The sequence below is a fragment of the Hipposideros armiger genome, unplaced genomic scaffold (genome assembly GCF_001890085.2).
Source record: "Hipposideros armiger isolate ML-2016 unplaced genomic scaffold, ASM189008v1 scaffold_807, whole genome shotgun sequence".
In the NCBI taxonomy this organism is placed as follows: Eukaryota; Metazoa; Chordata; class Mammalia; order Chiroptera; family Hipposideridae; genus Hipposideros; species Hipposideros armiger.
This window is the reverse complement of record NW_017732157.1, coordinates 417,591-444,037: the sequence shown is the minus strand read 5'-3', so window position 1 is coordinate 444,037 and position 26,447 is coordinate 417,591. Positions and strand designations below refer to the sequence as shown.

The 26,447-nt window shown below is 39.5% G+C and overlaps 2 protein-coding genes across 14 annotated transcripts in view; one reads left to right on the top strand and one right to left on the bottom strand.

Annotated features, from left to right (window-relative positions):
* RPGRIP1 (RPGR interacting protein 1) overlaps positions 1 to 26,447 on the top strand; it is a 104,188-nt gene that overhangs the window by 51,057 nt on the left and 26,684 nt on the right. For 9 of the 13 annotated variants that reach the window (XM_019628736.1, XM_019628738.1, XM_019628732.1 and 6 more), the window contains 4 exons: positions 4,023 to 4,215; positions 6,730 to 6,814; positions 9,669 to 9,799; positions 12,866 to 14,320. In XM_019628736.1, the coding sequence (XP_019484281.1) occupies positions 4,023 to 4,215; positions 6,730 to 6,814; positions 9,669 to 9,799; positions 12,866 to 12,978 (522 nt within the window). In that variant the 3' untranslated portion in view covers positions 12,979 to 14,320. Of the gene's footprint in view, positions 1 to 4,022; positions 4,216 to 6,729; positions 6,815 to 9,668; positions 9,800 to 12,865; positions 14,321 to 26,447 lie in introns of those variants that run through there. The other 4 variants (XM_019628735.1, XM_019628740.1, XM_019628734.1 and 1 more) reach the window with 2 other exon arrangements.
* SUPT16H (SPT16 homolog, facilitates chromatin remodeling subunit) overlaps positions 13,260 to 26,447 on the bottom strand; it is a 43,571-nt gene continuing 30,383 nt past the window's right edge. The window contains exons 11-26 of the mRNA XM_019628741.1: positions 25,882 to 25,947; positions 25,681 to 25,776; positions 25,482 to 25,597; positions 25,239 to 25,392; positions 24,587 to 24,714; positions 23,912 to 24,047; positions 23,684 to 23,810; positions 23,045 to 23,163; positions 22,472 to 22,597; positions 22,028 to 22,140; positions 21,638 to 21,713; positions 20,922 to 21,091; positions 16,241 to 16,370; positions 15,417 to 15,546; positions 15,203 to 15,280; positions 13,260 to 14,583 (exon numbers count right to left, since the gene is read on the bottom strand). Coding sequence (XP_019484286.1) covers positions 14,438 to 14,583; positions 15,203 to 15,280; positions 15,417 to 15,546; positions 16,241 to 16,370; positions 20,922 to 21,091; positions 21,638 to 21,713; positions 22,028 to 22,140; positions 22,472 to 22,597; positions 23,045 to 23,163; positions 23,684 to 23,810; positions 23,912 to 24,047; positions 24,587 to 24,714; positions 25,239 to 25,392; positions 25,482 to 25,597; positions 25,681 to 25,776; positions 25,882 to 25,947 — 1,911 coding nt within the window. The 3' untranslated portion in view covers positions 13,260 to 14,437. The remainder of the gene's footprint in view (positions 14,584 to 15,202; positions 15,281 to 15,416; positions 15,547 to 16,240; positions 16,371 to 20,921; positions 21,092 to 21,637; positions 21,714 to 22,027; positions 22,141 to 22,471; positions 22,598 to 23,044; positions 23,164 to 23,683; positions 23,811 to 23,911; positions 24,048 to 24,586; positions 24,715 to 25,238; positions 25,393 to 25,481; positions 25,598 to 25,680; positions 25,777 to 25,881; positions 25,948 to 26,447) is intronic.

The following is a 26,447-nucleotide window of genomic DNA, read 5'->3' as shown; positions in this document are numbered from 1 at the left end:
CTCAGGTTACTCTCATTTAACTGTAGTAGGTATCAAGAACCTCAAAGTTTATTTGCTTTTATTATACTCTTAATTTCAGGTGGAGGGTGTCCTGACCCCTTATATATGCTAGCTAATTACTTTTAGTAACTCCACCTCCCAGCCAAATTAGCTAGCACACCTGAATTAATAAGCCCAAGGGAACTGTCAGGCCGGCATTAGTGCTGTGTAACTGTTCTTAGAGCTTCTGCCAGCAAGTTCAAATGAGTTAGTATATACAGTGGTGAATGTGGTTTAATATTACTAATATATACTTCTTTTTTCTCTGTTTGCTGTTCAGTTCCAATAAAATTATGTAATGGAACTAGCTTGTGTAAAAGATGCTGGATCAAATTAAAATATTAAACCATATCTTAGTCAATTTGGGCTGCTATAACAAAGTGTACCAGAGGCTGGGTGGCATATAAACAACAGCAACTTATTTCTCACAGTTCTCAAGGCTGGAAGCCTGTGCCAGGATGGTCAGATTCTGGTGAGGACCCTCTTCCAGTTGCAGACTGCCAACTTCTCATTGTATCCTCTCCTCACATGACAGGGAGAGAACTAGCGAGCTCTGACCTCTTCTTTATAAGGTCACTAATCCAACTCATGAGGGGTCCACCCTTATGACCTACTTACCTCCCAAAGGCCCCACCTCCAAATACCATCACATTGGGAACAGGGTTTCAATATTTGAATTTCAATGGGGACACAAACATTCAGTCGGTAACAAACCGTATGAAATTATCATTTTTATAGATAAAAAATGGTGGACTATTATCAGTTTTATATGGTTCAACCTAAAGCCTGCATGTGTACCTGGCTCAAGTGTTAATCTTTTTCATCCTCCTAATTCACCTTTGTTATCAGAATAAATTTGACTATTGCAGAAATATGGATTTCTAATCATTTGCTGTAGGATTATTTGCAAGTTAAAAAAATTTTAAATTAAATTACACAAGTAAGGTAAGAATATATTTTTATTTTAAAAACTAGAATATTACAGATAAAGCTAAATCTCTATTGACCACTACCTATAATCCCTATTGCTTCTCCCCACCCCTCTCGCCCAATAAAACCATTGTTTTGTATTTTAGGGTGTGTCTTTTCAGATCTTTTTTTTTTTTTTTTAAGATTTTATTGGGGAATTGTGGGAAGGGAACAGTGTTGGGGAATTGGGGAAGAGGAACAACCAAGTGTTGTTCTTCAATCTTAGTTGTGGAGGGTGCAGATAGCTCAGCTCCAAGTCTAGTCGCCATCCGTCCCCCCTTCGGCAGCTCACAGTCACTCCGCTCAAGGTGTCATGTTCAATCTTAGTTGTGGTGGTATGCAGCCCACCATCCCATGTGGGAGTGAACTGGCAACCTTGTTGTTAGGAGCACATGCCCTCACCAGTTGAGCCATCTTGCCACCTGTTGGCTGCTCAGTGGCAGCTCATCTCGGGTGCAGCTCACTGGCCCATGTGGGAATTGAACTGCGACCCCATTGCTGAGAGCTCACACTCTTAACTAACTTAGCCACTCAACTGGCCCTCAGATCTTTTTAAAAAACAGAACTTTAGCATTCATACTGTTTTGTATTTGTCTTTTTTGCTTTCAAATAAATGACATTGAACTGTACATATTATTCTTTTAAAAAACTTTTTATTTTGAAATAATTATAGATTTGTAGACAGTTGCAAAAAATGTACAGGGAGTTGCCATGTACTTTTCACCTAATTTTCCCCATTTTCTTTTTTGATACATATTATTCTGAAACATGCATTTTTCAATCAGTAATGTGTTGGTAGTCCATTGATATCAATATATTTAGCTTTTTCTAGTTAATTTCTCTTAACTGCTGATCAGTATGCCAATAAAATACTATATGTCCTTTTGCTGAGACAGATCTCAACGTGCAATGCTGGTTGAGCTTTTACGCTGTGTTTGATATTCATAGCAACCCTGTGAGTTGTTTTGCTCCTTCAAAAAGTAATTACACAGTGCCTGTTTGCCAGGCTCTGTGCACACAAAATGGTGAATAAGGTGAAAATGGTCCCTTCCCTCTTGAATATTACATTCCACTGAGGGAAAACATACACTTGTATGTAGGGTGAAAACACATAAATAGGGTGATAATAATAGATAATTATGAGAGGAGTTGAGTTAGGTAAGGCAATAAAGAAAGGCTTCTCTGAGGAGGAGACAGAATAAATTTGATGCAGTCTGCAAATGATCAGAAATCCATATTTATGCAGATTATATAAAATTTATTTAACTCAACTTTTCCTATGATTTTCTATTATTATCACCCAAATTATTTTCTTCATAGTATTTAGAATCAGCAAGCATCTGGTTTTATATTTTTTATTTTTTTATTTTCTATTATTTTCTATTCTATCCTATCCTATCCTATCTTATTTTATTCTTTTATTTAAAAAAATGCTAGTGAAGGGCCGGCCGGGTGGTGCAGTTGGTTAGAGCACAAGCTCTGAGCAGCAGAGTCCCTGGTTTGATTCCCATATAGGCCAGTGAGCTGCGCCCCAAGTGAGCTGCTGCTGAGCTGCAAATGGGCGGCTGGATGGCTCAGCTGTTCAGAGCGTGTGCTCCTAACAAGGTTGCCAGTTCGACTCCCATATGGGATGGTGGGCTGCGCCCTTCTGCAACTAAAATTGAACTCTGCACCTTGAGCTGAGTGACTGTAAGCTGCTGCCGGGCGGCCAGATGGCTCAGTTGGTTAGAGCACATGCTCTTAACAACAAGGTTGCTGGTTTGATTCCTGCATAGGTTGGTGGGCTGCACCCCCCCCCAACTAGATTGAAAGTGGAAACTAGACTTGAAGGACAACAAATTGACTTGGAGCTGATAGGTCCTGGAAAAACACAATGTTCCCTCTTCCAATTAATCAACACCATCCCTTTCCCCAATTCCCCAGTTTAAAAAAAAAAAGTCTTTAAAAAAGAAAAAAAAAAAGCTGGTGAAACCACTAAGCTGACCCATCAGTGTCAAAACCCACATTTTGGAAAACAGTGTATAGAATCAATGGTTTTCATGATGGGTGTTGAGAAAGGTTGTGTGGGACTATTGAGAGGGAAACACCAAGTATCTTTATTTTTAAGAGTTACTCAAATTGTCTTGCTGCAGATTTGTTGAGAAATATAGTATCCTGAACTACCTAGGAGAAGGCACAGAAGCTCCACTTCTTTCCTAAGAGAAGAAAAGGGGGTGGGGGCAGCTCTTTGGAGAAGTGAGGGCGTTGGCCTGGCACCCTGGAGGAAAGCAGCAGCCAGGGGGCACTCACAGATGAAGGGGAGAACCGGCTGGTAGGGGGCCATCCTGGATTGATTCCTTACTAGTGCTATGACACTAACTTGCTGCCAAACTGTGGAAAGAAGGGACTTACCTTGGCCTCAGTTCACTTCCTGAAACTAGAGAGATTTCAACCCTCTTCCTGGTATCCCTAATTTGAAAGTAGACACAGGGACAATAAAAAAAGAGAACAGTGGCTGTGACTCTGAAGCATTGGGAAAAGTACTGGAGGACAGCATGGTCTTATGTCCTGCTCTGTGGCCTGCACTTAGGTGGGCACAGGAAGCACTGGGCAGCTGTTTGCCGTAGTGGCTAAAATAACTATTAAATATCCAATATCAATCGGCAAGTCTCTTAGGAAAATGCTGGATTGTTTTCATTAAGAAAGTTGAAGGAAGGCTATATGCTTGGAAAGTGTCTTGATTCTTTCTATATGTGGAGATTACTGAGAAAGGCTGGTCTGGGGAAATGATTTACTGGACCAGGAGATAGAACAACTGGGTCCTCTTTACAAGTTTCCCACATATTAGCTGGGAAAGTCAGTCAAGTTGTCTCTTGGTGCCAGTTTTACCTATAACTTGATTCTCAAGGAATAATATGTTAGGTACAGCAGGCCTGTGATTGATTCTTAGAGAGTAAGTAATGTGTTAATTCATGGAGTATATGCACTTTGAGCTTCACTAACCTATAAGAAATACATGCCTTTTTTCTCATCAGGCTTCAGAGAAGATGTGCATTGAAATTGTCAGCCTGGCCTTCTACTCAGAAGCTGAAGTGATGTCTGATAAGAACATAAAACAGGTGTACGTGGAGTACAAGTTCTATGACCTACCCTTGTCAGAGACGGAGACTCCAATATCCCTGAGGAAACCGAACGCAGGAGAAGAGATCTACTTCCATTTTAGCAAGGGTGAGGCACCCGCTGTGATCAGCAGGAAGAGGAGGCTGACTGACTTTTAGACCAAGGGGTCAGAACTACTCTGGACTTTTGATGGGGTGGATCCAACTCTTTCATTTTTTTTTTTTAATTTTATTGGGGAACAGTGCGTCCTTCCAGGACCCATCAGCTCCAAGTCAAGTAGTTGTCTTCAGTCTAGTTGTGGAGGGCACAGCTCTGTGGCCCATGTGGGGATCGAACCGGCAACCTTGGTGCTATGAGCCTATGCTCTAACCATCTGAGCTAACCGGCCGCCCCTCCAACTCTTTCATTTTAATAATATGTGCATATAGTTTAAAATATCAAATAGGTTTAAAAGGATTTTAAATTAAAACTAAACAGTTCTTTGCCCCACACCCTCTCCACAAATCACTCCCTCTCATCCCTCTCACTCCCCCTCAGTCCATCATACCACATTTCCCTTTTCCTGTTATTTCTTCTATTATTTAACTCCATATTTCTGAGTAATGATTCTATTGCAATTTCCTGATTCACCAATTTTAGAGGTTATCGGCTGACTTCCTATTTTGGAGTGTAATGTTTCTCTCCCTTACACCACATCCATGTTCCCTTCCTCCCATATAGTTGGATCATAATTTTTATTTAACCCAACCTTAACTATATCTATTATGGATATGTAAATATTAATTCTTGCAAAGTCAAGCCAAGAAGTACACTATGATTATATTTCCTTTTTTGTTTATGATTTTGCTTGCCTCAATTTTTTATTTGCTTTATTTTCATTATACCCATTGTAATTTTTTTCCAGCCTCCATCAGCCTTTCCAAATTTTCCAATACTCAAACCTGTCAAATAATTTGTCTATTAATTTTCCTGAAGACTTCTCTACATCTTCTTGTTCCTTTCTAGCCCACCGTTCAGCTATTATCCCACTGCTGCCATTTAGAGATTTTTATTTAATTTTCTCCTCTGCTAGATTTCCTGTCTTCTGTCTGATTTACGTTCTTATTTTAATGGATCATATTTTCCAGTAGCTTTTAAAGAAAGGGTACATTAGAAGTAAATATTTTGAGACAATCATGCTTGAAATCTCTTTACTTTACCATATATTTGATTGATAATTAAACCATATACAAATCTATGTTGAAAACATTTGTATTCAGAATTTCAAAGCAGTTGGTCCATGGTTTTCTAGATCTAGGCCAAGAGTGTAACCTTTATACGAACACTATCCTCTTCCTCCCCAAAGGCTTTAACATTTTCTCTTTATCTCTAGTGTTCTTAGATTTCATAGTAATGTGCATATTTTTTCTTCTTCCTCTTTTTTTATTTTTTAAGTTTGTAACAGAGGACTGTTTATTAGAGTAGAAAATAACAGCTCTCAAAATGAGAAGGGGTCCCGACTGGGGTGCCCTTATTTTTTCTTTAATTGTTCTGGTTATTCAGGGAGCTCTTTCAGTCTGGATGCTCATGGCTTTTAATTCTGAGAAGTGTTTCTTAGATAATTCTGTCCCCGACATTTTCTCATTTTTTAAAAGTAGAATTTGGATCTTCCAAATTGATCCTCTAATTTTTATCATTTTCTTCCTATAATTCTACCTCTTTTTTTTCTTTCTTTCAATTTTTTTGGAGATTTCCTTAATTTTATCTTCCAGTCATTGACTGAATATTTTAAATTTCTAAGAGCTGTTTGTTTTCTATTCTTTTTTTTTTTTTTAGTATATCCTGTCCTTACATAATACTAGATAGAAGTTTATTTCTCACCTGTGTATAACAAGAGTTCAGAGGTGGGCAGTCCAGGGCTGAGGCTATGTGATACCATCAGCGATTGAAACTTCTATCTTGCTTCCATTAATCAAAGTGCCTGTCTTTCATCCTTTTGGTTACCCCATGGTCCTTAGTGGCTGCTGGGGAAAGGAAGACAACCTCTCAGCTGAACCTATTAAGCAGGTTTCACACAATATAATGGCTAGAACTTAATCACATGGCCAAACCTAGCTAAAGTAGAGGCTGGAAGACATAGGCCAATTTCCCATATAAAAATGAGGAGGAAGTGGGGAATGAATGTTGAGACAAGCACCTTGAGTTGAACCTGCCACAAAACCCAGATCTCTAGGCAGCCCTAAAAACAATCAGTTTCCTGGAATTCTTCTAGCCGTGAAATGGGAGGAGCACATTTATCTTGGTATATGGCAGAATAGCTTTCAATGCAAATTATAAGGATTCGTTTATATCAGGGGTTTACAGATGTTTTCTTAAAGGGCCAGATAGTAAATATTTTAGTCTTTGTGGGCCAATTTTTATCAAAACTACCCAACTCTATCATGACATTTGGAAAGCAGACTTAGATAATATGTAAACAAATAGGTAAGGCCGTGTTCAGTAAAACTATGAAAACAGGTGGCCAGCCCACGGGCCCTAGTTTTCCAGCCTCTGTTTTATATATACCACTAATGAAAGCCTTAATGCCCAAATAGCAAAAGTATATGATTCTTTGCTTTTTTTCCCTTCTTACCCTTAATGCAGTGATAGACCTGGACCCACTGGAGCAAAGAAGCCGAAGGCAATTTCTGTTCGCCATGCTGAATAGACAGGATCCTGAGCAAGGACGGTAAGCAGCTGCTCTCCACTTTGAAGGAAAGAAGATATTCACACAGAAATCCGGTAGTTTTAGTTTGTTTTTGTGCTGATACTGAATATAAAAAAAATAATATATCTTATATTAATTTACTCTTCATGAATTTCCCATCACTTGAATCTAATTTGTGTTTGTGACTACCTGATAAAGTATATACTCTCACAGGTTTAGTTCATTTCTCACCCATACCAGCCCCTGACAAGTGCTTTTTTTGAGGCAGTAACTTACTTGAGTACTGACAGTGCCCTACATGGAATGGATAAGGCACTTCGACATTGATATTCTAAGATAATTTGATTCATTTCTCACAAACACGGTACCGTTGCTAGGTTACCAAATATTATGCCTCTATAATATTAATTTTATATTTAGATTTTAAAAATTCTCTACAGGAAATACTTTGATATAACTGAAGTAAATTCTAGGCCTATTATAAGTTTTAGGAAAGCCAATTGTCTTTATTATTCCTGTAATCTGAGGAGGCCTCCTTTTAGAGGTTCCAAGTGAAACACACAGGATATGCTTATACTAAAACAATTATTCATTGTTTAGCTGAAATTTGAAATGCAAATTTAAGTGGGCATGTGTTTGGGGTTTTCTTTTGTTTTTTGTTTTGCAAAACCTGGCAACTCTACCTCCTTTCCATGTGTGCGTAAGAAATTAACATGGCTCTGGTGTTTTGTTTTGTTTGTTTTTTAAATCCTATTGGGGAATTGGGAGAGGGAACAGCGTCGTGGAATCGGCAAGGAGAACAGACAAGTTGCTGTCCTTTTGGTCTTCAGTCTAGTTGTGGAAGACGTCGCTTCACTGGCCCATGTTGGTATTGTGATCATTTCGCTCTTCCAGGCTGAGGCAGCCTCTCACCAGCCATTGAACAACTGCTCATGGCGGCTCATGGCAGCTTTTACGGCTGCCAGCCGTTCATGCTGACTGCCAGCCACTCACGGTAGCTCATGGCAGCCCACTGCAGCCTATGCCGTCGCTGGCAACTCTCGGCAGCCCAGCTCCAGGTCCAGCTGTTGTTCACTATCTTAGCTGTAGAGGGCGCAGCGTCACTGGCCCCCATGTGGGATCCGAACTGGCGGCCTGCCCAGAGCTTGCGCTCCCAAGCCAACTCTAACCAACTGAGCCACTCGACTGGTCCAGGGCCGGTGTTTTAATCCATTACTTTTTTAAAAGCCCAATAAGTTTGTCTAATTTGCATTTACTTCATCTGCAGTTAGTCATAGAAATAACTGAAAAAGAAGCCACTTTTCACTGAAATATACAGTGAATCTGACGTCAATATCACTGTGGACTTTTTAAACAAATATAAGCTTACTGGTAACTTTTGGAATGAAAAGTGATTTGGTTGTTTCCCTTCGACATTAATGTTAAATTTAGCTTTTTCTTTTCCTTTTTCTCCAAATTCCTAGAACTCTCTCATCTTTTTTTCCTTTACATTGGTAACCTTTTTCTTTTCTTTTTGTAGCCTTCTAATCAATTTGATTTCAATTGATTTTCTCTCTGACTTGTTTTTGCCAGTATGGTACAGTGGATAGGACATTGTCTTTGTAATCAGACAGACCTGGTTTTGAATCCTGAATCCTGACTCTTCTACTTACTAGTTCTGTGATCTCTGAGTTATTACTTAACTTGAAGGCTCCTGTGAGAATAAAATGAAAATAACATAGTTTACCTAAAGTACTTGGCATTGTGTCCAGCATGTGACCATGACAGTTACCAACCCTGACCTAGAAAAATTGGGGTGGGGGTGACAATATTATCCCTTTGCATTGTTGAAGTTCTCAGTAATGATACAGAAACATAATCACAAATGTATACTGCTTTATGGGCTAAGAATGTTTCATTTTTAGAGTTTTAAAATTTTAGTTTAATCGTCTTTAGTCATGATTTTAAGAGCTTGAATTTTTTAGTCCTATTCTTGCTCCCTTAGCACCCTCTATTAGTCACCAAGATTTGCTGTTAAAAATTAATAGGATTATAAAATGTCCAGAATAGGCAAATCAAGAGACAGACAGTAGATTAGTGGTCGCCAGGAGCTGAGGCAGAGGAGAATGGAGAATGACTGCTTAATGGGTATAGGAATTTTTGGAGGGGTGATGTATGTGATCTAGAGTTAGAGTGAGGTGACGGCTGCACAACATTGTGGTGGTACTAAAAAACACTAAATTGTACACTTTAAAATGGCTAAAATAATGAATTAATGGCATGTGAGTCATCTCAAAAAATTTAAGAGGTACCAGTTTCTGGAATTCAATGTCATTCTTTGCTAGGCTAAGTCAAGATAATATTTATGTTGCCTGTTCACTGCTCGTGAGGCACTGTGCTGTGTGCTTGACAAGCATCATCTTTTGAATTTACAACTCTAAGGAAAACAACTTTAGGGTTTATAATGGTTTTGCAATTCTGTATTCCTTCTGTTTCCCCTACTCTGCTCAGGCTTGTTACCCAATTTACATTTAAAAATTGAAAACCTCTTTTTCTAACTTCTGTAATATTGATTTTTGTGCAACACTTCCACAGCCCATATCAATATTTCATCAGAATTGTAAACCATCTTACAAGAAATTATATCTCCAGTTTTGAGACAATTTGACCAGTTACATTATCTGGAATCGTAGTTCCCTCTTCTGAAGGAAGGCTTGTTTTTACTTTAAATTATACCAACCCACTATTTTGCTGTTGTAGTCTTGTAAAATGGAGGGAAGGGAAAAGTGATTCAGGGAAGACATTGTATAATTTATGATTACTTTTAACCTTGTTTTTCTTTTTAAAGCCTAAGGTTATCAGGAGTGCTGAGTTAAATGGAATGTTTTTCCTTTAGTTTAAAGTTTACAGTGGTAAGTGATCCTATGGATGATGAAAACGAAGAATGTCAGGAAGTAGGATACGCATATCTGGAACTGCGGCAGATCATGGAATCAGGAAGAGACATTCTAGAGCAAGAGCTAGAGAGTGAGTAATACATTTTCGTGCTTCTCAGTTCCACTTATTTCTAAGGAAATCATCCCAATAAATACTTGTCCTGTTTTACCTTCAGTATATAATTAGTGCTATGAAGTTGATGAGACACAAACTAGATTGAAATCCCTATATCTCTATTTATTTCTAGATCAAGAGTGAAAGTAGTCAGTTGTCTGTTTCACCTCATGACAACTGGAATCTATTACGAATCTCCAATGTTTGAGATAGGAAAATTTTGAAAATACAAGTTCTTTTAATTAAAATTAAACACCAGAATTTCTGGCCTCTCTTAAGCATATAAGGCTTGTAAAGGCAGCTAATGCCCCTTCTTTTAATGTGTTATCACATATCCAGTCTCTTAGACACCAATTCTCTTCTTCCTCACATCTCACAATATTGGTTACCAAGTCTTATCTATTCAACTTCAGAAGTGTCTTGACTCATCCCTACTGCTGTAATATTGGGTTGTCGGAAAAGTCATGATGTATTTTTTCTGTTTTTCTTTGCAAAAATGTGTCATGACTTTTCCAACAACCCAACAGTTTTCTGAACTGGTCTCCTGGCACTGGTTTCTTCTACCCCATTTCCATTGACTCGTGTTTCACAATTGATCACGTTCCTCTTAAATCCACTTTTAAGACTGTTTGCTATGAGACCAACGTTTTTAAATATACAGTAATACCTTGGTTTGCGAGAATAATTTGTTGCGGAAACAAACTACTCGTATTGCAAGACATTGCTCATTTACCACGTTAAAATGCATTAGAAATGTTTGCTCCTCTTGCGGAACACTCACAAACCACGTTACTCACGATCCAAGGTTTTACTGTATTTGCATTTGAATGCCTTCAGGGAGCCCGCTCTGTCCAGTCCTCACTACTTGTAACCTTACACACCTGGGACTTCACACACTTACCTTAGCCGCTAGGCTGTAGTGGGCTTTAAGATTATCCACTAGACTAGACCAATGGTTTTCAAACTTCCAGTGTTTAATGTATGGTGATATTAAATTAGTTGTTACAATCAGAATTTGAGGGGAAAAAACACCCAAAACTGTAGAAAATATCAGAGTACATTGCACAGAGTAAATATTTTGTGAAACTTGATTTATGGACATGTTTATTGAGTCATGACATAAAATTTTTACTGATTAAAATAAAAAAAATTTTGAGGAAAACTCTTCCAACCAAGGGTTACAAAGTTCAAACTAGCTGGCAGACAAGATCCTTCATTATAATCCTCTAGTACCTTCTTAACTCTGACATTGGGCAAGTTATTTAACTTCTCTGTGCCTGTTTCAACTATATGAAATAGCAGTTCCTATGTCATAGAGTTGTCATGAGGATTAAGGGAAGATTAAGGAAAGTGCTTAGGACAGTGCTTGGCACATGGCAAGTGCCATATCTGTTAAGCTGTTTTCTGACTCACTCCCAATTTCTATTTTTGTTATTTCCTAAACAAGCCATTCTCTTCCGTCTTGACCTCCATGCCCTTTGTACGTAAGGGAAATCCTCTTAAACCTTTTCTAGTGACTTTGAAGTCCCTAAAGACAATGCTTTTCAATTCTTATTTATCATTAAAAGATTTATAGTAATTTCCTTATTATGGCCTCCCTTCCATTCAGGCTTTAAACACATTGGTGTGATTTTAAAAACAAAACTGCTTTTTAGCTCTGCAGCTGCCTTCTCCCTTATCACTTCAAAACTCAGTTCCTTGATATATTTGGTCTGTCAGTCCACAATACTCTTTTGGCACCTCCTGTGCTCTTCCATTAAGATCAAATTTCTATCCAAACACTGTCACTCTGTTCTTACCAATTTTCCTTATTGTCAAATCCAATTGGCTTTCTTACTCATCCTACTCCTATTTGACCTTTCTAAACCTCTAATACAATTGCTCATTCTTTTAAACTCTGTTCTTCCATGGTTTTTAGGCCATTTTGACTGTATCACTCCCTGGGGGGGTCCTTGTTTCCTTTGCAGGTTGTTTGAGTTTGAATGTTGGGATTCCCCTGGTTCATTTCTTGGCTTTTTTCTCCATATACCCTCTTCCTGGGTATTTGCATCCATTCTGATTTTAATTAGAATCTAGAAATTATCTCAATTCTAGGTTACTAGACCATATTTTTCCCTTTTTTTTTTTTTTTTTAGCTGAGCCATCCTGCCACCTGTTGGCAGCTCAGCGGCTGCTCGGCTCGGGCCAGGACTCGAACCGCTGTTGCTCAGAGCTCGCCCTCTTGAGCGAGCTCTTAACCAACTGAGCCACTCGGCCGGCCCTAGACCATATTTTTAATACAACCTAGACTTACAGCAAATTAAGTCACTACTTCTGTGTTCCCCTAGTACTTCAACTACAACCTCATTCCTTGTTTCCTTTTACCATCTTAAGTTAGAATGGTCATCCTTGATTCCAACCTTTTCCTCACAACATTCAACCACAAAATTCTAATTTTACCTCTTTAAATGTTCTGAATCTGTCCCCTCTCCACCGTTATACTTCGGACCTCTTCATTTCTCTCCTGAATTACTGCAACAGCCTAATTACCCTTCCTGATCTACTCATGCTCCCTTCGAATATATTCTCCAAATAATGAAGTCATTTTTCAAGAACCCAAATAAATACTGTAACTTTTAATACCTTCAGTTCAAACCAAATTCTTTTGAAGACAAACAGGGCCCTTTTTGATCTGGCCCTTGCTTATCTGCCTAGCTTCATTTCTGCCACTCCTTGCAGTTTTCTAAACTTGTCATGTTCTCATATCTTGGCACATGCTTAAAATATCTTTTGAGATTCAGCTCTGCAATTGTCTCCAAAAAACTTTTTTCAATTCCTCCATTCTGGGTTAGGTGCCACTGCTATGTCCCCAAAGCACCTTTTCATCACAGCACCTACTGTATTATAACTATGCTTTCCTGTCTCTTCACTAGACTGAGTCCCCCTAAGAAATGTAGTAACTCCATTTTAGTATCCCCAGCCCCTAACATGGCAAATACCAGGTGTTTAAGTGTTTACTTAAATGCTGCTGCCGCCTGACATGTTTCTTTTTCCTTTCCCCAGTTGTTAGCCCTGTAGACGAGGCCACCCCAATAGGAAGTCTGAAGGTGTCCCTTCAAGCTGCTGCTGCCTTCCATGCTATTTACAAGGAGATGACTGAAGATTTGTTTTCGTGATGAAACAAGTGCTATCCCACTCTAAACTCTGTGAGGGAACCATAGTAAAAAGTCTCTTATAAAGTAACTTGCTATACCATGAATTTGGTTTACTGTGATGTCTGGTATCTCTCAACCTAACGAGGAAAGCTTAGAATATGCAAGTTGACTTTTGTGATACTAGCTGGATGAAGGCATTATTTTTAACACCTTAGCACTTGACCAGGCAAGAAACAGGCTTGCTTTCACGAACTGCCAAAGAACTGTCACAAAAATGGGAATTATAAAAACAAAACAACAACAAAAAAAACCCACAGTTTATTTTTCTTTTAGTTCTTCCAAAATTGAAAATATCAAGTCCTACTGCTAAGGAGAAAAAAACAAACAAACAAAACAAAATCCAAGATCCCCCCTCCTCTTTTAAAGTCACAGAACACAGAATGAACTGCAGCGGGACAGGTGGGTGCAGAGAACCAGGAGGGGGAGGATGGCAAGATAAACTCCCCAAATACTTAAAAAGCTGTCCAACAGAAACTGTGATAAATATAGGACAATGCGAGACAAGTAAAAATAAGGAGCAGCAGTGACGAGAGGCTGTGCTGTAGACGTGGCCTCCCTTCCTCTTCTCATCAGGGTATTCTAGGCCCAAGGCATGAATGACTCTTGCCCCTTCCAGATTTAAATGTTGACTCCTTTCAGCCTCCTCCTAGATTCCATCAGAAGCAGTATATGAGGCACAACCATTCTTATTCAGGTATATCAGAGAAGAAACAGTGGTAATTTTGTTTCTACCAATGTACCATATGTGAATTTGAAAGGAGGATGAAACCAAGCCAGGGAGTGTCACTGCTTCTTACGTCTTCCAAGGCAGCAGAAATACCTCAGAATCTGCATGAGGCAAGAAAGCAGGAAAACTCAGATGAAGGTACCAGCCCAATCCGCCTCACTAGCTCAAGCTGTATAGTTTATCACACTCATCAGCAAATTCCAAGTACCTGCTCTTGAGTACTACGCAAAGATGGAACTTAGAGATGTGAGGAAGGAAGGTCATGGCAGTAGGGTAGGATGGAGGATCAAATCTGCTGGTCAAGACCCATGGTACAGGTAGTTAAGGGTCACCTTGTACCAATGTCTTGGAAATATAGCTATGAGACATCAAAGAATAAGATGTCAGAAGCCACTGATGTTCTGGCAGAAGGTGACAGGAAGAGAGAGGAATGAAACGGTATTTATTAACAGTGGAAGCCTCTGCCCTTCTTCAAGAACACCTCCTGCCTTGCCATCTGGATGGGGCCATTGGCATGTGTCCTGGTGGGCCTGGAATTCCCCGAGTACATTGGTCCACACAAATGGCCCCCTAAACCCATAAACACAAATGGCAAAATTTCAAAAGAAAAAAAGGAAAAATACAGTTTCTGTCATGTAAAATTTTCAGGGGTTGGCTGGAGGAAGAATGGTGCTGAGGGCCAAAGTTCAGAAGTTACTTCCTCTTTTTCTTGGGGGGTGCGGAGCTTTGTCTGGAACCACGGTTAGAGCCACGGCCTGAACTGTGCACAGATGCCTTCCTCTTCCGGCTCATACTTCGACTCTGTTCTTCTTCTTCCTCATAACGACTTTCACGGTCCGCTAAACAGAAGAAAAAGGCATTACTAGTTAGCTTATAAGTTAGCTTTCAGTACCTAATGCTACTGGATAGCATGGAATAGTATAGAGAATGTAGTCTGGAGTCAAACCTACACATTAATCTTCTCTCAGTCACTTACCCATTGTGTGATCCTGGACAAGTACTTAAGCTTTCCGAGCCTGGTTCATTTATAAAATGGAAAACTGTTTTAGGATTAAATAAGGTACTCTATGCAAAGTACTTATCATAATGCTTGGGGTACAGTAGGTAATATTTCCTTTCATCTTTAACTTATATTTGGCATTTGGTTTCAGAGTAATTAAACTGGCACTATAAAAACATTCCTAACTGGAAGAGGCCCAGAAAGTTAGATGGTTACAGGACGCAGATTTGGAAACTGAACGGCCCAGTTCTGGAGCCTTGAAAGATGATGTGTTCTCGGGATTATGAGCCCACTGGGGCCTGAGGAGGTGAAAAAGCATCCAGTTAGGCAGAGTCTTGCCTCTTGGAGAATATGGACACATTCCTGACCTTGTTTTCTCCATTGATTAATGACTGAAATCTGTTAGAAATTTGTGCACCAAAAAATAAACAAACAAAAAAACCCAACAAAAATATTACCTTTTCGGGCTTCTTCCTCCAGTTCATCCCAATCCTTCCCACTCTCTTCTTCGCTGCCTAATGATTCCTTGGAATAGTCTGAAATGAAATTGATTAAGCATAAGTCATTGGATAGGAATGGAATGGAATGACAGAATTCTTCTTCTATAAAAGCCATTTCTAGAAATGACATTAGATTAGGAAGCCATGGAAACGTTTCCTTATGAAGACTAACCTGATTCTTCAGCTTCCGATGAGTAATCTTCATCACTATCCTCTTCCTCTTCTTCATAGTCATCCTCTGAAGGATTAAAAGTCTCATCTTCGATTTCAGACTCTGAATCCCCTTCCTCAGCATCACTCCCCTGTTGAGTTAGAGAGAGAGTAATACTATTTCCTGTTTTTAAAATATTCACTTTATTAACATAATGAATTAATTCAACCCACTTAGCACACCCGCATAATTTCTATTTTACATGAAAAAACAAAACAAAACAAAAAACCCTGAGTGGCCAAGAGATAAAAAGACTTATTTAAAACTACCAGTAAGGCACTATTATTAGATACTCTAAATACCTAACTCATTTCTTTTTTTTTAAATAAGAGTTTATTCAAGCCAAACTGACAACATGATGGGGAAAAAGATCTCACATGCTCCCCTATTCATATTTCTTAAAGATTCACTTCATCCTTCCTTACCCAGGAAAATTAACTGTAGAAATACTCTTGGTAATAACGCATTATGTAGAAGTGGGAGGACCGATCACTTTTTAGAAAATAATCTTTGCAAAATTTTCTTAAGAATTTTTTCCAAATACTAAGAAATTCATTGAAAGAACAGTTTTTGTAATTTCAAGGAAATGTTTCAATGGCTACAAATGCCCAGTTAATTTATCATTTGCCTGTAAAACTAATTTGGAGAAACAATAATACCAAGATGTGTTGAGAGTTTTCCCAGTTTGGTCTAGTCCCTTATGTATTCCTTATACAGCATTCTCCTAACTGCCCAAGTGATAATGGGCAACTACGTAACAGAAAAGAAACCCCACACTCACGCACCTCACCCTCAGGCTCCAGGAAAGACCAGCCACCTTGTTCGAAGAAACCCTCAGGGTCATCAACAATGGTTTTCATGATTTTCGTCCAGTTGAGGGACTGTACTCCTTCCGTATACTTCAGGTCACAGGAACTGAGAGAAATAACATTACAAAGTCGAAATCAATCCTCTGTATTTTCTGAGAGTGTCCACTGTCAAATGGGTGGTTAGTATTCTGAAGAGAAGATAACCTTTTCTTAAATGTATGGGAGCAGGTATTCTTCATGTTGTGCCACCAGAACATGCCTAAATGGCTAAGATTTGGTCCCCCAGAGCACTAGCCCTCAAGTCAAAGCAGCATTCCAACTGAAGCAAGTTCTATCCCTCAACCAAGTAAGTGTAAGCTCATCTTCTCCCTCTTTTCCATTTTCTTCAGGGAGGGAGAACCCTGTTGAGTTGAGAGAGAAGACAGTAGGATTTGGGGAGGCTGAGACTGCTAGAATTTGTGGGGCAGAGTACTGGAGGGTAGAGTAATAGAAAGAAGCTCTGAAGATTTGCAGAGGAATTCCCTCAATTCTTTGGATGAGGACTGATCTGCACACGCATAAGAGAAAACTAACTAGAACTGGGCAAAGAAGCATTAGAAAGCCATAGGCCACACAATTCCCAGATCTCACAGAGCCAGAAATAATTCCTGTTCCCACCAGCTTCAGTGCAAATGCCTCATAACACACAGGCAGAGTCCTTAAAAGAGTGCTGTCTCAGCAGCAGGGCCAATTAGCTCTAGACTAAAGGCTGTTTCTGAACCAGTAGATACTCATGACATTTGAGAACAAGTCTTGAAAGATCAAATGGAATCCAAGTAACTTAACTGTACCTTAGAATAGATCTAAAAAGTAACAAAAATAACAAAACTTAGCACTCAAAAATGTGGAATCAGGGACCAGCCGAATGGCGCGTTGGTTAGGAGTTGGCTTGCGACACCAGCTCTGAGCAGCAGGGCCCCGGTTTGGCTCCCACATGAGAGCCAGTGATGCTGCCTACAGCTAAGATGGTGAACAACAGCTCGACCTGGAGCTGGGCTGCCGTGAGTCGCTGGTGACAGCATAGGCTGCAGTGGGGCTGGCTGGCAGTGGGCGTGAGCTTTAGGGAGCTGCCGTGAGCCGCCGTCCAATGGCCGGCAAGTGACGTCCTCACCTGGGAAAAGCGCAATGATAATACCAACATGGACCCGTGAAGCGACATCCTCCACAACTAGACGGAAGAACAAAAGGACAGCAACTTGTCTGTTCCCCTTCCCCAATAAAAATCTTAAAAAAAAGAAAAGAAATGCCGAGTCACAATGTTTGGCAACCAATCACATATTACCAGGCATGCAAAGAAATAAGAGAAAAGTCAACCAACAGAACAGATCCAGAAAATACAAAGATGAGGGACGAAGTAGCAAATAATGATGTTTAAAAAGCTATTATAAATATGCTCTAGATGTTCAAGAAAAAAGAGGGAAGCTTGAAGATGATGGAAGAGATGAACAAAAATAAAATTTCTGTAATCCCTCTCAGGAAAACAGGTCAGGGGGAACTGAGGAAAGAGCAAAATATTTGAAGATTCATGACCAGAACATTTCCAAATATGATAAAAACGATAAAGCCCACAGATCTAAGAAGCTCAACACACCAAGCAGAATAGTCATAAAGAAACCACACCAAAGCACCTAGTCACCAAACTGCTGAAAACCAATGAAAAATGTAAAATCTTAAAATAGCCTGAGGAAAAAAAAAGACAATCTGTTCAGAGGAACAAAGAATGACAGCAGATATCAGAAATCTTGAAAGCTGGTAGATAACTGAGCAACATCTTAAATAGTTAAAGAAATGACCGTCAGGCTGGCCGAGTGGCGCGTTGGTTAAGAGCTGGCTTGGGACTCCAGCTCTGAGCAGTAGGGCCCTGGTTCAGATCCTACATGGGGGCCAGTGACACTGCCCTCTACAGCTAAGATGGTGAACAACAGCTCAACCCGGAGCTGGGCTGCTGTGAGTCGCTGGCGATGGCATAGGCTGCAGCCCCTGCTGCAGTTGCCTGCCATAAGCTACCACGTGTGGCCAGCAGCCAGCGTGAGCGGCTGGGAGCCGGTGTGAGCTGCCAAGAGCCTCCGTTAGCGGCCATCCAAAGGCCGGCAACCAATCTGCCTCACTTGGGAAGAGTGCAATGATAATACCAACATGGGCCAATGAAGCGATGTCCTCCACAACTAGACTGAAGAACAAAAGGATAGCAACTTGACTGCTCCCCTCCTGGCGATTCCCCAGCGCTGTTGCCCTCCCCCAAATCCCCAATAAAATCTTTAAAAAAAAAAAAAAAAAGTGAGACCCAAATATGTGCTGCCTCCAAGTAAGCCAATGTGAGTTAAGAGTAAAAGGACAGAAAAAAGACAGGCCATTCAAACACTAACCAAAGCTAGAAGTCTATAGTAATATTACACCAAGTAGATTTCAAACCAAGGAATATTACTAGGAATGAGAAGGACATTTCATAACGATGAAAAAAAAAATCAGTAAAATTGATAAACCTCTAGCAGTGAGCAAGAAAAAGAGAAAACAAATGATCAATATTAGAAATGAAAGGGGATATTATAGATTATACAGATACTAAAGTTGATAACTTAGATGAAACAGAACAGTTTGTTGAGACAGAAGTTGATTCTAAAATTTATATAGAATAGCGAAAGTAACAATAGCCAATTCTGAAAAAGGAACAAAATTGGGGAACTACCCTACCTGATTTTAAGACTTACTATAAAGCTATAATAAACCAGACAGTATAGTATCAGTAAAGATGCACACATACCAGTGGAACAGAATAGTTAGAAATAGACCCTCTCCTACATAGTCAATTGATTAAAAAATTTTTTTGACAAAGACGCCAAGGTAATTCAATAAGTAAGGGATAGGGATAATCTTTTCAACAATTGATGCTTGAATAATTGGTTGTGTGTGTGTGTGTGTGTGTGTGTGTGTGTGTGTATATATATGAAAGTAGGAACTCTGACCCTTACACCACTGTAAAAAATAACTTGAAATGGATCACAGACCTAAATACTATATGACCTAAACCTATAAAACTCTAGAAAACAGAAAATTTTTATGCCTTTGGGTTAAGCAAAATTTATTAAGAGAAGACATAAAAAAAAGTTGACCACAGATTTCATGAAAATTTTACACTTCTGGTCTTTAAAAATATCAAGAGATCCAGAAAGGTATAAGCAAGACACACAAGCATATGAAAAAGTGTACATCGTTAGTCATCATTGAAACGCAAACTGAAACCACAATGAGATCGCCACACACCCACTCTAATGGCTAATATTAAAAAGGCTGACAACATCAAGTGCTGGTGAGATGTGGAGAAACTACAACTCTCACATATTACAGGTTTTCCAGCCACTTTGGAAAATGATCTCATAGTTTCTTATAAAGTTAAACACAAACTTAACCATAAACTTAAATAAACTTGACCCAGCAATCCCACTCTTAGGTCATTTACCCAAGAGAAATGAAAACAGGTCTATACAAAGACCCATACATAATACTTATAGGAGCAATTTATTATAGCCTCCAAATGGCAACAACCCAAATGTCTATTAACTGGTAAATGGGTAAAGTATGGAATATCCATATAGTGGAATACTCCTCAGTAATAAAAAAGAATGTAGTAATGATGCACAACAACTTGGATAAATTTCAAAAGCATTACAGTAAGTGAAGGGTGCAAGATAAAACATTACATTCTGTATGATTCCATGTATACAGAATTCTAGAAGAAGCAAAATGTACAGTGATGGAAACCAGGGATGGGGCTGAGGGGACTGGCTATAAAGGGGTATAGGGCTTTTAGGAGTGAAAGAAATGTTACACAAGAGATTGTATACATTTGTTAGAACTCATCAAATCATATATGTAAATTTGTGAATTTGTATTATCTGGAAATTGTACCTCAAAGCTGATCTGAAAAGGTCATATACATTTATATGTAATATTTGTGATCCTGTATCACCTACATGCAACCTATTTCTTAGGAAAATCTTCATAGAAACCATAAATCTGTATTTTTCTCAGTTTATTACTAAATTCTCAATGCATTTCTTAAGAAATTACATTTATAGCCCCTCCCCTTCCCAGATAATGGGGGGCAGCAGCAGTGGCAAGGGAAGGGGGAGACGCAAAGCAAACTATGCTCCTGGCTACCCAAGGCTCACCCTTTACATAGGGAGTGATATGTCACTGTTTACTGGGGCTCTGGTACTTCCGTGAGAAATTATTTTAATTGAAGTCTGAGTATATGGATGTCAAAGGCCAAAATAAGAAAAAATTTATCGTTCTCATCCTTCAGTAGAGAGAGCAAGTAAGAAATACACCCCACTTTTTGTAAATAATATTATACACATGTATAGATCTTTTTACGCATATAGCAAATGGAGTAAAAAAAAATCTAGTGTGATTTTTGTTGTGTTAAGTATCCACTGACTGTCACTGGACATTCAGAAAAAATTAAATAGCCCTAACAGGTCCGAAATTTTCAAGTTCTGGTCTATAACTCAAACCAAAGGCAGTCTAACCTTGAATTTTGATGTACAACATGCCATACTTATATTCTGTAATAAAGGGTTCATGGGATAAATGGGAGGCTGCTGGAAGATTTACTTACTTCAACCATTCCTTAATGGGGTCAAGAGAGGCTACAGGAATGGCGTTGATCATCGTCACCTTCTTGCTGTAGTCCTTGTAGACGATTACCATGTCAAAGTTCTTCAGGTGAAACTGGACCCGCTCAAAGTGAATCAGCTCCACTTCATCCAACGTCACCACAAAAGGTGGCTGTCAGGAAGGAACTGGATCATTATATAAATACTTCCCCCAAGCACTAGCATTTTCAAATACTTTCAGAATCCAAATCACTACACAAAGGATAACTAAACTATTTTTGTTTTTTTTTAAAAAACTAACAGTGGTATAACACATTAGGGAGCCCCAGTAAAAGGATTTGCAAGATCAAAATCTTCCTTCAAGAAGAATAAATTTAAGGAAAACTATGAAAAAAATCGAAAGTGGCTTTTAAAGAATCATTGGTTCAATAAATTTTATGTCTAAGGTGTAAATATCAAAACTGAAAATCATCAGAAATACAGTAAAACCTTGGATTGCGAGTAACTTGGTTTGCGAGTGTTCTGCAAGATGAGCAAACATTTCTAATACATTTTAACATGGTAAATGAGCGATATGTTGCAATATGAGTAGTTTGTTTCTGGAACGAATTATGCTCACAAACCAAGGTATTACTGTAATAAGGCTCTAGTTTTCAAAACACCTACCTACCTGCTTTTTCTCTAACAATTTTCTTACTAAAAGGCGGTAAACACTCACCCATTCTGTAGCATTTACCAGCGCACTACTAGTGGGCTGGAGGAGGCAAGTACTCCTGTAGGGAGCTCCATTAAATCTGAAAGAGAATAAGAAAAGAAACTCACATAAGGCTGAATTCATTGCAAGAGAAACTGCTGCTACCACAATAAACTTTTCCCACTCCCAACAACTCCAGCGTACTCAGTGGACACTCATTTCCAGGGAAAGCCTTTCAGTCTTAGCCACTCATCTAGGCCCTCAAAGATTTTTAAGGGGGAGCAGATGGATGTCTCAAAGGTTACCAGTTAGGAAAAAGGACATGATATGTTAAATTATTATTAAAGAATAACCAATTTTTCTAAAAGATAGACCAGGGAAACTTCAGGTGGAAAAAAAAGATGGATGTGTTACCCCAAGTCCCTAAAAGGCACTTCAAATTCCAGTTCCTCTTTAGTTAGAGCCTCTACTTTCTCAATGAAGTTTTTAAAGGCTGTTTTCAGTTTGTGCCTCATTTCTCGTTCCATCTGTTGAAGAAAAAAATGCTAGTTAACTATAGCTATCACTTGTTAATACCACATCCCTTCAAAAAGTCTAAGGTGCTTTTGTAGTCATGACCATGATACTAATGCATACACCTAACTGAAGGCCACATACAATTAACTGCAGAGCTGAGTCTGCAACCGAAGTCTAATCCATCCATACGCCACTGCACTACACCAGCTCAGCAGATGCTTCAGTTATTCTGCAGATAGATTGAGGGGTTATTTACAAAATATAACAATTACTGAGCTCAGATCTGAATCACATCCTACCTCATTACCCTGCAAATAAAATATGAAAATAAACTTCACAGACCTGCTCAGCATAGAGGTCATCTCGGTCATGCATATGCTGATGTTTCCCCAAGTCCGTGGTGATCTCTCCCACTTCTGTGTAGAACTGAACATCTGTGTGCCTCTTCTTCCCAAACATGATGGCATTCTGAGGGCAAAAGGCAGAAAGAACAAGAAAGAAGTCAGAAGACTTAGGCTACACAACAAAGAGGCAAAATAACAAATAAAATGTAAAACTAAAAACATTCATGCTGGAAATGACAGCATTTATGCAAAAATAGTTAAACCATTCCTGAACTCATCATAAATGACACTTGGGAATGTGAAAGTTTAAGTTTTAAAAAGTACTTCCATTTATCAGAATGGACTTTGGAGGTTATGCTGGTAATAAATTGTGCCTATAGCAAAAACTTTCTATTTCAGAAACAGGAATCTGGAAACCTTTGATGTTTTGGTGGTCATTGTATATCACACCAAAGAAACAAAAATGCTTAGCATCTTCTGCATGTCAGGCACTGACATCCCTTATTTTAAATGAAAGAGGGTGACAAGAATTTTGCCCAAGATCTCATAGCTAATAAGTAGAAAGGTATACCTTGAGGTGAAAGTGCAAGACAATAATCATTTCTCCGTCACAGGGCTGAAACAGTGCATGCTTGATGTTGTTGTACAGAATATCCACTTTGTCTCCTCGAACAGATGTGAAGCGGAAACCTGGGGGTAGGAGGGTGAAGGGAGCAGCTAATTACCAAGCAGCATCATTAAGTTAGGTCTAATGGCACTGCGTCTTTCCTGGCTGATTTGAATAGGGCCAGAGAAAGTGACACAAATTGTACAGAGCTTTCCTTTCCTTCTGGCCATACAGCAACGTAAGTAGATTCCTCCCAGTATTTCCTTGTCATACTGTATTAACTGATCTGTCATTCCTACAAATGTGCCCCTGAAGACAAAGCTGTTCCCCACTCCATGTCTCCCCACACAGATAAAGCAGCATGTGGCATCTAGGAGTCAGAGCCAAGACTCCCTTTGATTCTAAGATATGATGACTTTATGAAACACAATAGAAAACATATGCAGTCACTTGTAGTACTCATGCAATCACGAGAGAGAGAGAGAGACAGAGAGAGAGAGAGAGAGAGAGAGAGAGAGAGGGAGAGAGAAATAGAGAGAGAGAAATAGAGAGAGGGAGAGGGAGAGAGAGAGGGAGAGAGAGGGAGACTGATCTCATCCATACCATTGACATGGGCCTCCAGTGAACCTTGCATCCTCTTCTGGGCAATGTTTGGGCGAATGTACAAATCTTTCAGTTTGGGATTACTCCGGTTTAGATTGATCACCAGGGAGTCTTGTTTCACAATGCCCTAGGCAGAATGAAAATGAATGTGAATCCTCATGTATCTTTTTATGTCCCCAAACCCCACGTGCGTCCTTTTGCATAAAGGTGCTTTGTGTTCAGGCTCACCTCCTTCTCTTTCTCTTCTGCTTCCCGAGTCTTATAACGCTTCTGTACTTCTTTTATAATTCTGAAAGCATTCTGAAGGTTCAAGGCTGGTACGGTCTGTTCTCCAGGTGCCTTCATATTTGAAGCTCGGTATGTACTGTTGAAAGAAGAAAATATTTATTTAAGTTTTTTCATCAGGTCAGTAACCTGCACTCATTACTGTATCTTACAACTGGCTTACTATCTTTTAAAAGAAAACAGTACCACTAAATGCTGAGACAATGTCTGGAAAGCTAAAAAAAAAAAATCTCTCCCTTTCTTCTCTCTTAAACAGAGCATGTTAAGACTGGCTAATCCATTGGATAGAACAATCACACTTATTTTTCAAATCTGGCATAATTTCCCCAATTATCCCATTCCACACCACGAAGGAACAAACTCCAATGTAGCACAGATTTCCTTGAGATTCTATTACAAAATATATGTAGTAAGTATAAAATATTTCCACGAGCATTCTAAGTTATGTTCCATCCTCAACACAGTACAAAGCTTACAAGGTGATCCTACATAAGAGCCACTGAGGGAGGCTTTGGCATTCACTAGATGGGGAAGACACAGCACAGAGAACGCCATGTTTCTGAGAGGGCCACTTCAGCCAGCAGGGATTTGGGGGTGGCTGTTTTCCTGAGGACTCACATTTCCTTGACAAAAGTGGCTTCTGGGTTAGGAAAGATGTTGCCCTCATTCCTGCCCAGAGCACTGCCTGGGCAATAGAAGTTGATTCGCAAGTAAGTATAATCTCCTTCCACTGACATACTTATATTCTGTTCAAAGAAGGAGAAAGCGTTAAAAAAAACAGACAAATAAACACACAGGATTATTTCCTTCACAAAGATCAGAAGTTACAGAGATGCTAAAATTAAATTAGGAGTCACAACCTGACTGCTAAACCTAGCCTATAAACCTTAATCTAAATAGAATAAACTATAATACCTATTTAGCTTATCTTTTGATATGATTGAATGTGTTTCCAAAAGAATCACTAAATTTTCCAAGTACCTTATGCCATGTGTATAACTACAGGTTAAAAAACTACTTTTAAAAAGTTCAAGGAAAGAGCGGCAAATTATGTTTCTAGACAATATTGTTTAACTTTCTACAAAGTGAACACTGGAAAGGAAGGAAAATGATAGCAGGAGATAAGGGAGATGGGGAAGACTGTAAAGTGAGAAGGGTAGAGTCCGAAAAATAGAGTGGGAGAGATGATGCAGACAGAACAGTAATCTATGACAAGCACAATTACTACTGTAAGAAACAATTTGGAGGGAACTTGATTCGATGTCAGTACCTTGATCGTGGCAATGTGAAAAGGTGTCGCTATGCCAAACACAGGCATTATTACAGTCTCATATTTCTTATCAATATAGATCTTCATTTCCCGAATATGTGGTTCCTTAGGCATCAAAGATGGGTTTTTATAGGACACATTAGATTTGCGAGCTCTGGAGTGGAGAGAAAAGTTTTTTTTGAGAAATTTCTGCAAACCACGCAAAACCCTAAGACAATCTCACTGTTCAACGCAAACTCTTACTTCTGAATCTGCTGTTCTCCTTTCTGTTCAGTCAGCCGCCTCTTGGCTTCCTCATTGAGTTGAGCTGCCAGTTCTTTCTGATGTGCTCTTCGTTTTTCTTCTGCAGTCATCTCGTTCTGGAGAAGAAAAAACCCAAGCTATCACAACACGTGAACCATAGGACAGATATGAGATCAATGTGGTTTAAGACAGTACTCACTCGAGTTCTTTCTGTAAGTAAGGCTGCCCGAGATCCTCTTCCCAATAGGTCCTCGGCCTCATCCTTCTCCTCCTCCTCTTCTTCTTCATCTTCATTCTACCGGGAAAAAGTCTTAATCAGAAATTCAGGTTTTTATTTAACATTGTTTACCTTCTTCACTGTACCCAAACTTCCTATACCACTCATTTATCCTCTTCCTACCTTTAGAAAAATCCCCACATTCTTTACTTTCTTCTTCACAGAAGTGAGAACACTGGCTGGGCCATCCTAGAATAAAAGGGAGAAGTCAGATATCTATAAGAACATTTAAAAGGAACAGTTTTATTTTCTAACCTAGTATGTATGTAGCGGGGTAATGCTCTGAACCTCTGGATACTATAATCTTTGAGAATGAATAAATACAGTTCTTAGGTTCCAGCCTCTCAGCAGGAATTGTAATGTGGGAAGCAACATTGAGATAATGGTTAAGAATACAGGCTTGAGGGTCGGCCAAGTGGCACATTGGTTAAGAGCTGGCTTGGGACGCCAGAGAACCCCAGTTCAGATCCCACATATGAGGGCCAGTGACACTGCCCTCCACGCTAAGATGCTGAACAACATCTCAACCTGGAGCTGGGCTGCTGTGAGGCAATGGCGTAGGCTGCAGCCACTGCTGCAGTGGGCTGCCATGGGCTACCATGTGTAGCCAGCAGCCAGCGTGAGCAGCCAGCAGCCGCTGTGAGCGGCCGTCCAGAAGCCGGTGACTGATCTGCCTCGCCCGGGAAGAG